The following is a 12,155-nucleotide window of genomic DNA, read 5'->3' on the forward strand; positions in this document are numbered from 1 at the left end:
ACGTAGTGTATAAAACCACACCTGCAATAAGGCTTACCCCATTGGCTCTGCTAGCAGCTTGAAAATAGATGCTGTAGCTCTTATGAGGAAGAAGAGGAGTGTTCCAGAAACCACTGTAGGTTTTGTTATCACCAATAGTAAAAGGCTGAGCCGCTTGTAAACCATTGGCTGGAAACTCTGCAGCAAAGTAGTACTGGGAATTCAAAAGTGAGGCATTCTGGAAATGAATGGGCACTGGATAGCACTTCAGGATCTCAGTTGTCTTTTTGGTCCTCCGTGGGCGTTCCTCTTCAACAACTATTTGATAAACACTAAGAGTGCAGAAAGGAAAGAAAACAAACAAACAAACATCTGGGTTATTTTAAGACTTGGGGAGTTGATTCATTCTAAGACCATAATATAGAATACCAGTACTTATGAAAAAGGATATGTACCTCTAAAAAGCAAAGGACACGGGAAGAAAATGTCATTTTGGTATTCACGTATATGAATTTATGGAATAGATTCATGCTTTCAGATATGTGCATTTTGCTTTGCAAAAATAAAGTTATCCATACACGCCACAGCTCTTCATACAGCAAATGCACAGAACACTTTCTCTCTTGAACTTGAAAAACTCTCTTGTACAGAAAAAGCTTTCTTGATTAGTGCTATAGCACAGAATTAAGTATTATTTTGTTCACAGAAATAACTGTTAAGCTATAGAATCCATCTTCTAACCTGTTTATCTTCTCTAAATAAAATGAAATAATAAGATAAAAATGAATAAATAAATTACAAAGAGACAGGGAACAGTATTTTCTTAACTGTTGACATTATAACTATTTATAAAAGCACACAGAGTAAATTACAGTCTTTGAAAATTTTGGTGGCACATTGACTGTTCCTGAGCAAGAACGAAGCACTTTTTGATGGATGTTATTTTCACTCAGCAAAGCACTTTTAACACATCTTAGTGATAACCATGTTTTTAAGCGTTTCTGCATTCGGCAAAGCAATTCAGTCTGTACTTGTATGCTTCACTGTACTGGGACCTAGAGGGAACAGTCCATTCTTCTCCACTGTAAAGGTGCGGTGGACATTCAAGCAGGAACAAAGAAATAGTGATTTCTGCTGTATATGCAAACAGTGAAATCATTATACCCTTGCAGTTGCTATAAAAGTCTGAGTCAGTGCTTTCAGATTTGTGAATTAGGAAGTCCATGTCTCTAAAGAGGACTTGCTTGTGAGTTTATTGCTTCACTGGGGACCAGTGATTCTTAATCATTACTTGTCTCCTGGAGTCTCGAATCTGAATAAGCAAGTCAGTACAAGTAACTGATGTTAAAGCGACAATGCGTCCACATTTTTGCATGTCAGCTACATTTACTTTATTTATACCATTTATGATATTTCAAGTCCCTAATTCATAAAACCCAGCAATCTCTGGGTAGGGTATGCTCCTTTATGAGGAAACAGCCACACAGCCTGCTGACCTGTTGTCCCCACTCCACCATCTGCAGGTAGACGCATCATTATGCCCAAAGTACCAGGATGCTTGCGCTGGGCCTCCGTGGGTCAGTCTGGACCAAACAGGGCTCATTAAGCCTAGTCATATATAAGCACAACCGTGCCTATTCCCCTTCTGAAGGAAAAGGTACCTGATTATCACCAATTCTCTTGGCCCTTTTACTACTTTTTTGTTTGTGTGGTTGTGTTTGTTTGTTAAACAGAACAAGCCCTATTCACTATGTTTTTAAGACTTAATATCTCCAGCAGGAGACACTGCACTTCCTACGCTCACAAAAAATGCCCAGTGAACAGAATTCTTACTACCTCTTATTGTGCTTAAATTAGACCTTCGTTGGGGTGGACATTGGGTTTAATAGTAACCTTAAGTGTCTTCATGAAGACGTCTACACATCTGTAAACTCCCATTAAAGTCAGTAGAGCCTAGAAAGCTGTTCAGTTGACCCCCAAAAAGGTACCTTCTGGCTGGTCGAGTCTTTAAGGTCTGCTGCCATTACAGACTAGCTCTCCACTGACTGTAGTAATATTCATCTCACATGCAGAAATCTGCAAGTGGACACCTAATTTTAGATGTTTTAATCTGAAACTGAACCCCATGCAGAAATCTATCTGTGTATAAGTAAAATTAGGTACAGCCATGGAGACAAACAGTTGCCTTCAGGGCCCACTTGGAGACCAACGTCTGTACATTCTGCAGCTCTGTAAAATGAAGCCTACGTATCTAACAGAAAGATTTTCATTAGCTGATTAATTTCATGCTGAGTAGTAAATGAAGGTCAATACATGGCAACCTTTCCATGATCCTATGAGAACTATCTGTTAAAACTAACCACAGAATATCTAAGCTTAAAAACTAATCAGTCGCTACAGTCATGTTTTTTCTCTTCCAAATCAACATTTGACATGATTTTAGCATTTAATTTTCTGGAACAAAACACAGTTGCTTAGAAGTAGGATTTCAAGCTACTCTGAAGAGAGAGTGTTGACTCCTCTAGCTAGTAATTTACAGTCAATCTACAGTAAATACTGTTTGAGAATTGGAGTATTGGAAAAAAAAAAAAAAAAAAAAAAAAGCAGAGTAATGTAAACTTCTGCTCTTGCAAGGCATGAAACCAAACACACCTGCCTAATACCACAGCAAAGACAAGAATCCCTCATTCTCACTGAGGCAGGACAGATATTACACTAAGTTTTGGATTTGGCCATCAGCTTTCAGCAGAATAATCTGCTTTCAGCAGAACCTTTTTTATAGTATCAGGACTGAATGAAAGAAGGACCTCAGACCAGACTAAGTAATGTAACTTGTTTCAGTATTGGTTGAGATGTGTATCCTTTTCATTTTTCACTCAGTGATTACAACTAAAGACTGCAGATATTTTAGGGACAAACCTGTCATTAAAATGCTCCTTTTCCTCCTGCAATTCATATTAGTTATATTGCATGCACTCTCCTTGTATATTACATTTTAAATGCCTGCCATCTATTCATCTTCAGATACATTAAAGAAAGAGCTACGTTGACTGGAGCTATTTCAAACTCAAGATGCCTTTTCATCCTTACTCCGCAAGACAAATTAGATTTGCAAGCATCTAGACCTCAAATCTATTTGCTCTTTAATAATTTAAGAACTAAAAGGTCAAGCAGCTCTTTTCTGTTCCCCTTTATCAAAGTCCAAGTGCTAATGAAAAATAACTAAATCCTATCTGCTGCCCATTTGCCACATACTGCTGTTTCTCTGATGTAAATTAACACATTATAAGCACCTGGGTCAATGGAAACCTGACAGAACTTCTTGAGTGATATGTTTTACATTTGTATTAAGTGAGATCATCTTTCTAACGAATTTAAAAAAATTACCCCAATTACAATTATAATCCAAAAGCTTTCTCTAATTCTTATTGTTAAAATTGCTTTCTTTAATATGTAACAGCTCAATTGCCTATGCTGAAAAGGGTTCAAGTCTAATAAATTGAGCTAGCACTGCATCAGAACTCTATTATTCCTTGGAGGTATTAGTCATATTTCCTGCTTATTTGAAGTTGCATTATTCCTTTTCCACACCTCTACATTTCAGAGGATAAAGTCTTCCTACCTGTAATCCAAAAAATAAAATCTACACTATAGTGAAAAGTGCTGAAAGTGTATCAGCTATTGGTAGGACTTAAATTGAACTTTCTGAAGGAAAGAAATGTCATTTGAGTTTAATTCACATTATGCAGTTCTACTGTAGAATTCCAATGCCTTGGAAATTGAACACAAAACCTACTTTCATATAAGCTGAAACTTAGTGTTGCATCAAAAAAGGAACACATGGCAACTATTGTTAACTTAAAGACTAAGCATTTCAAATTTGGGGATTAAAAAAGGTATCTGGAAAAAAAGAAAAAAATAATGCAATTTTTAAACTGTTTTTTAACAAGTACAAAACGTTTCCAAATTTAAATGATTATACAGAGATACAGATCTAAACATAATGAGGACTGTAATTTTGGTTAGCAATTAGACATACCAGGCTTCTCAGATATTTACTGAAACTGGCTTGCTTAAATTAAAATGATTTCTCAATGCCTCCTAAATATACATTTATTTTTCTTCAGACAAAGCTGAAAAAAAAGACATGAAAGACGAAAGAAGATATTTTAGTACATTAATCAAAGATGCTAAGAACATTTAGATATTGGAAAAATGAACCAAACATATGGCACTGAAACAACTCAAAAGAAGACTTAAGTGTATATATACATCTGTTCTTAAGTACATGAAATGCTGGGTGTTAGTCACTTACTGAATCAGGAATTATTCTACATTACTGGAACGCAATAAACCAAACAGTATTTAATCAAAGTCTCATTCAAAGAGATGAAGCCATTTTCCAGAAAGGCCTACTGGATACAAGAATGGATTTCAGGATTCTTAATCCATAAGTCTTTAAGATGTACTAGCTGTGTATTTCCTATTTCCTATCAATTGAAACTGATGGATTTGTAATTACAACTTCACCAAAACTAATTCCAAATTGAAAACAAAGGGAAAAGAAGCTTGATTACTTCATGCTTGAAATATCTGCACCTTTTTTTCTCTCTTAAATGGTCTTGATGCTTCACCTAATTGGATGCAATTTGTTGAAGCCATCAGAAATGATATATATATATATATAAATCTGGACTAAGGTTATCTGGATTTATTTACTGGTATTAATACTACCTTTGTTTGTGATCCTAGGCAAGTAAACAGTTTTGTGCCTCAGTTTTCTGCTGTAAATCTGTTTTCTGCTTTCTCAGTAAAAATGTAAAATGGAACTGGGAAAAGTTTCTTACTCTCTCTGGACTGTTCAAGACCTTCTTTTATATTATCCTTGAATATATATATACATTTCTAGGTAATGTACAAAGCCTGCAAAGCTGTTAAGTTCCACTAACACTGTCCTGATAAGCTGTGTAAACTGTTGGGCTACTTTTGTAGACTTTGTTAAGAGTGACACTGTGGAGTCTAATTTGATTTTTTCTGCTCTTTATGATAGGGCTCTTTGTAGTTTCATGCTTTTTTTGTAAATATATTTAACTGGTACATTTTACAGATCTCTATCTTTCAACTTGCATGCATGCTTTCTTATAACGACATCAGGCTGAAACAACAGAATTACTTTTAATGTACATACTGACCATGATTTCACTTATTTATTCCTATAACCCTAATTTATCTGTAAGCTAGAATCACTTCACTGCATTCTTCTGCTATGATACCAAAGTTATAATAGATAGCAAAGTTAAGAAACCCCAAAACTGCCTTGTTATCTCATTCTTATGTCCAGGAAAAATTCAATCACTCGAAACATGAAAGTCCACAGGGTCCCCATACTTTCACCAACAAGAAATTTCACCACTTATGTGAAGTGAAACTGTGTTACGAAAGTTCTTCTAGCATGCTTGCCAGAGACACAGTCCTGCCATGTAAGCCTTAAGCACTTTTAAATCAGTTGCTTTATCCATGCCTTGTACCTAAAGCTTCATGTATCTTTGTATCTGTATCTTCATATATCATGTGTTAAGCCACAAGTTTATTATTCAACACTGCTTCTTTAAAAAAAAAGGCAATCTTTGGACAATTTTTAGATATAATCTTCAACATGTTCTTGATCTCTGACATCAGTTGTTTCTGATGTTCATAAGTCATATCCATAGGGAGTAACACTGGAAATTTTGATCTATTCCTTTTTTGACACCTGCCCATACACTGTTTTATATTACTATAGTCCATGTGATACCTTAAATATTAAATTAAATATACCAGATATTATATGTAAACTATGTCTTGAAATAGAAAAGAGGTAAATTACTCTTTAAAGGACAGAATTTATAATTTATAGTTAGCAGGTAAGTAGAAGAAGGTTACTAAAGATTTCCACAAATTCTCTTCCTTCTGAGCAAGGCTCTGTGTATTTATTACAGGCGGTATTAAATAAAGGTGATAATGAATATCCCTGATTTACCAGGTGCCTCAGTGTTATCATGACTTAGGCTTTACCAAGGGGTTGGAAGGTCCGGCAGCACATAATATATTCTGACCAGAATATACTCCAACTGCTGTCATTTTCAGTACAGACATGAGGTGAGTGAACCAACTGAGCAATCGTCCTGTCCCTCTGACCACAGTTGAATTTTGCACATGTAGTCGAAGGGCGAGGTGGATGTTGCTAAAACTATGTTCGTTTTTTTTTGTGTGTGTGTCAAACAGAGGCCACTGCTATATTCAAGATCAGCTTTTTTAGGCTGATGGGAGTGGGAGCAGGAATAATTGTTCCCAGGGAGGATACGTTCTTGGGATAAGGGTAGTCTGAAAGAACATAGAGCGTGCAGTTTATTTAGGAGAGGTGACTTTGCTTGTCCATGCATATGTGAAACAATGTCTATGAGACTCAATTTTTTTATTATTATTATTTTTGAAAGTGAATAGGTAACCAGTGGGATAGAGAGAAAATGAATGACTGTATAAACTTCAAGTTTAGGGAATAGGAGTAAGGAGTAAGAAGGAAAACCAGGCAATGTTGCAAATAATACTGGCCATACAGAAGCAATCAAAATTCTTGCAAATGCTCAAACTTCAGTGCAGGAAACAAAAATGTTTTGTTACTTGTTGAAAGTTAAATGGAATGATTCTACTTTCACACCTGGCTTTATTTTCTAATTTTGCAAACCTAGAGATAAGTCTGGTCTACTTCTCCAAGGCAGGATTTGTCTTCATTCTCAGGAAACACTATGACTAGCAACTAAAGTTTCCAGCCCGTGGCAAAAGTTCCATATTCAAATTGCAGAGAGCCACAAAACTTTCTGAATCAGACCTAGAGTGAACACAGCAGTGACTAATACAGTACAGCACCTCTATTGTCATGCAGGGAGCCCTATTTCTCAGATCAATCAAAGCAAAAATACCTAAACAGCTGTAAAGGAGGAGATAAGACAGCTTAGGTTCAGCCCCTAAAGATACTGCCAAATGTAAACTCTCAGGTGTTGTAATAAAGCTTTATCTTCACAGACCTAAGTCCATTGGGGAATGGTATCTGGTTTTTAATGTAAAACTCCTAAGCTTCTTTGTCACTGTCCAACTCTTTCATATGGACAGTCTCAAAGACTTTAAAGTCAATATTTACAAAAGGGATTTTCTGGGAAAAAATACATCCAAGCAAATCTCTTTTTAGCATTCCTGTGTATATATACAGGAAATCCAGACAGGTCTCATGTAGGGACTATTATGTCACTGAAAGGTAAAGATATTTTGCTTGTTCTTTCCTCCAAGGATAGCCTCCAGGGGAGTATATGACAATGCATTCAGTTCCCTGGAGAACGAAAACACTTGCTATATGATATCTTAATTGCAGCAAAATGAGATGTGCTCTGAAAGCGGTAAAGCATTAGTCATTGTAAGTTCACCATGGATTTAAATGTTTCTTCCAAACACAGAAAAAAAAAGAAAACTCTTTTGTGAATTTGGACTTTCTAGGATTTCAGGGAGACACGCACGCCTGGGCTCCAAAAATTCTTAGAAGAAAATCTGAATGAAAGAAACATGAGACAATGACATCTTCTACCTTCTCGTGGCCAGATGGGTGCCACCTAATCTTGATGACATAGTGTAATTCATTATTTCCCTTAGTTCCTGATACAGATTCTCTGTCTTAGAGAACCTAAGAACACTAAGTCAGGGGCAGAGAACATTCAGCAGATCTTTGGCCTTTTAATCTTAGGCAATCACGAACCATTCATAAAATGTTTGTGAGGTGCTGTGAGTTTATGATTTTTTACATTTAGATTTAGTTAACGTAAATGATGACTCAACATACAATTTTGTATTGTTGGCAAATAAATCAGAGAGAGAAGGAGAGAGAGAAAAAAACACTTCTAAGGAATTCAGTTTGCAATATATATATATATATTTTAAGGATAGTAAAAGATTTCAAACTTGTAAGTGGTAGTAGTCTGTATTCCATCTCACAACATACAGTGTGCTCATGATAGCCTGCAGTTTTCACTTTCTCCAGTTCATCCTTTGCAAAATCAGTAAATTCAACACACATGGTAACCTACTCTTATTCAAAGCAAGTGTTAGCTCACTACTAGAACAGTGTACTAAAATTGATAAGAATCATTTGGTCACCACTTATATAAATGGTGGCAATACATAACGCCAAAAATAACTGTGACACAAGAGCCTGCTCTACTTTAACACAGGTTCATTGATTGGCAAGGGAATCAAAACGTTCTCCTAGCCTTCCTGGCCCACCCAAATCCTGGATAAATATTGATGAAACTTGCCCTTCCTCTTCCTTTTCTCTTTCGATTTTCCTTCCTTACTGTCTTTTCCCCCTGGGTATAGAGCCCTGTGGTTAATTGTGTTTAATTATTTAAATGCTAGTGCTCAATTAGGACTGACTTGGAAGTGAAACTACCACACTGCTACACAAGTTTAAGAGATTATGTTAGAATTAGGAAGAACAGGATGACATGGATCCAACTATGTCTCCGCAACATTTCTGCACCTGGAATTCCTTAATACCAAAATAGTATCCCTACCCCTACTCTCCAAGTGGCAGACTACTACTATATATTGATACAGTCAATTTGATGAGGGACAAAGTATTAGTCATTCTCCATACTTAGAAACAGCCACATAATTCTACACATATTTTTTCCTGTAAAGAAGCGTATACCTCCCTTTGTCACCGAGAAGGTAATTTTTTTCTTCTTATTTCTTCTGCTGAAAAAAAAAATACATTTTAAACCACTGCAGGCCTCAAGAAAAATAATGATCAGAAACAACTCACTTTTTCTGAACCACTTACATCCTCTCTGTGACTTGCACTCTCCATATTTAATATGGATTCATGTAAGGCTTCTTATTCTTCAAACTCCCAAATGTCAGGAAAATATACAGATTTTGTACATATTATGTAGTCCTGAACAGGATGAAGTGAGTGCAAAATGACAATAAAATTAAACCTACTTATAAAGGGACTATTTCACATGACTTCAAAGTAATTTTCTAGAGGTGTAACTAACACAAGAGAGGAGAACATTTGGCTCTGTATTCATACATTCTCTCAGGCTTTAATGGTGTATTTGCTGGATGAGCAAGAGACATCTCTGATCATAGATCTCCCCTAATGTGCTCCATACTGTATCAATGAGATCTAGCTACTAAATACAGACTGCAAATGACAAGCTAAGGAAGGCAACAGGAGGTGTATTTATTGCTATTTTTAGGGAAAGCAATGTTTAGAATGAAGAGGCTGTGAGGACACATTGAAATAGTTTTAGCTTGCAGGTAGGTAACTGTGCCTGTGAAAAGAGTAAGAAAACTGAGGAAACAAAACCAGGAAAAGACTGAGATGTAAGAATACAAAAGACTACTTATGGCTCTGCACAGGAACATAGAGAAAGAAGAAAATAAAAAGGAAAAGAACAGGGAATATACTGAAAATAGGTTGAGATGTACCATCACCTTTGACAAAAAAGAAGTGAAAGAGAAAGCAGAAGGAGGAAAGTTAAAATAAATATTAAGCCAATCTAAACCAGGTATGCTTTAAGCAAAGCATTTTGTAACAAGTTACATTCAGCTACTCTTTATAAATCACATGCAATATGTTTGTAAAAAGTGCTTGATTCCGTAATTACGTTATGAAATCATATCATATACTTCTGTAAGATTAGGGGGGAAGGGGAGGAATTGTTTAACCAAGAATGGCTGCTACTAGATCTCTTTGTGTTCATGATGATCTACTGACTATTTTTTGAACTGTTCTGCCTACTGATATTTGGCGTCTCCCATAAATAGCTCTGATATACACAAGGCGATAAGCCTTCTAATAGGTATGTCACCATTTTATTTTTGGCTATATAAAATGTCTCTGCTGAGGTCTCTTTTATGTATATGGGACAACGGCATTCCATTTACATTGATCCAGTACTGCATTCTTTAAATGCCACTTGAAAACAGAAGAGTCTTAGGAGTCTTATAAATAGACTAAGACAGTGCGAGTTGTACAGTGAGAAGTTCAGAACGTTTACCCAAGAACATGCCGTAATCCTGCCTGTGTTCCTCACATCATCTGTGATACCCAGATCCCACCCTCAATATGCTCAGCTCCTTTTAGTATGTCCCAAATATTGTCTGGAAAAGAGGCAACACATGCTGTGGCTGTTTCTGGGCTACATATGGGCTTGCTGGTATTTGCAGCTCTCTACTGATGGACAAAATGAAATGAACTAGTAAGTTCATGCCATAACACAGCCTAACTTCCAGCATGGATACTAATCTGGATCTTTCCTCTGTATGGAGAGATCCCAAAATGTGAAAAAAAATGAAACTTCAAATCTATACAACATTTAAAAGGTATCAAATGTGCTTGAAAATTTCCAAGAGGTCCAACATGAATGAGGAAGGGAAGGTGCCCGGATGTGTGAACAGTACAACACATATGCCTTGTTTTCTTTGGTGTAAACTTAACTCAATTCAATTCTTACCTTGGGTGAGAATATATAGGACACACAAGCAAAGAAGTGCTTCCTTCATTCATCCGACCAGTGAACAGGTTTTATTCCTACTCAGCATAAGTTCTCAGTCCCTTTAGACACTAGATACTATTGATCTCACTCCACAAGGCTTTATGCTCTTAATTTAAAGCCTAAGCAGCAGCAGCACTAACTTAAATGATGCTGGTCTAAACTGAACTAACCTAAGGCTTTGGATTCTCCAGGGCTTTGAGACTGACTTCACTGCAGAGCAGAATAAAATGGGGATGCCTCCTTCTGCCTTTGCAGTCTGCTCACAACATGGCTATAAAAAGAATGAAAACCAGAGAGGAATTGTGAGGATAAGAATACCACGAAAAATTCCACAAAGCCACTATTCTGAGATCTTGTGGTGGACATCATGAAAGAGATGCCCAAAAAAAGGAAGAACTTTCTCCAGACAATGACCTGTTCATACAGCTGCTTACTATGTATGACACTCCCCACAATTGCAGAGCTGTTCACAACCGTACATAGATATTTTTTCCTCACAGTTCCTTTAAAGCAGAAAATATTACTTCAATTTATTTTCATTCTACAGATAGGAATGGAGAGAGCATGATATATTGATTCGCAGAAAGCTACACAGAATGTCCGTACCTGAACCAGAAATCAAACCTTGGTCTCATCTGCATCATGCCCCAGTGCAGTATCGTCTAGGCCACCCTTCCTACAGGAATAAGACTATTATTTTCAGTAACCAGAGCCACAGTCATCACTCTCCTGCTGTCTGAAGAAGCTTAGACGCTTTTCTTCGCTACCACAGAGCTCTCCCTCAGGGAACAAGTCAGGACCTGGGTTACTTCACTGTGTACAAACATTTTATTTTTTAAAGATGTTGCAGAGATACATTTCAAGATGTTACTTTTGCTGATATCAAAGAATTAATAAAACATTTAAAGTAGAGAATTTCTTCTACAGTGGCCTGCTAGTGAACTCCGTCTTAATTTGAATATTTTTTTTCCAGCAATCACCTATTTGAAGCAGGGAGTGAGTGAAGAGGGAGATGGGGAAAAGGGAGAGATACAGAGGGAAAGAGGGAGAGACAGAGAGGAAGAGGCAAAGAGCATTAAAGTTGCTGTGAAATCCTGTCAGGAATGAAAACAACCATTAGTCCCAAATTATGTGGAAGGCTTTTATAATGAAAATGCCCCATCATCAAAGTTACTTAGTTTCAGGAAACATTTTTCTCCAAACTGGTTTATAGCTGTTTATATGATAAGACTGCCGCCACCTTTCAAAACTTGTATTAAAAACAACTTCCTTCCATCAGAATAGTTTAAGGTAACAAATGAACAAAAAAATCTCAGTACGTAGAATGCATTTTGGCTTATTCCACTTTAAAGAACAAGTAGCATAGTGACTTAAATGCTCAGTTTTACATCTGTTGTGCTGTGGAGGTGTTCCTGCTTAGCAAACCTCTGAGAACAGCGTGTAACTCTTAGTGCAAAAAGCATATAACCTAAACTGCTCTTGTTCATAAAAAACAATAATGAAAAAAGATAATAGCTGGTCTTGCATAGGCAATTTTTGTTAGATGCCACGTTTGATATAATAAATAGATGCACACTGTTGAATATT

General features: G+C 36.5%; 1 protein-coding gene across 10 annotated transcripts in view; it reads right to left on the bottom strand.

Moving 5' to 3' along the window:
• The window catches only part of PTPRM (protein tyrosine phosphatase receptor type M), a 465,329-nt gene that overhangs the window by 179,193 nt on the left and 273,981 nt on the right, over positions 1-12,155 (bottom strand). For all 10 annotated transcript variants that reach the window (XM_032181299.1, XM_032181298.1, XM_032181296.1 and 7 more), the window contains exon 12: positions 38-311. In XM_032181299.1, the coding sequence (XP_032037190.1) occupies positions 38-311 (274 nt within the window). The remainder of the gene's footprint in view (positions 1-37; positions 312-12,155) is intronic.

This window comes from Aythya fuligula, chromosome 2, assembly GCF_009819795.1.
Source record: "Aythya fuligula isolate bAytFul2 chromosome 2, bAytFul2.pri, whole genome shotgun sequence".
NCBI classification, from domain to species: domain Eukaryota; kingdom Metazoa; phylum Chordata; class Aves; order Anseriformes; family Anatidae; genus Aythya; species Aythya fuligula.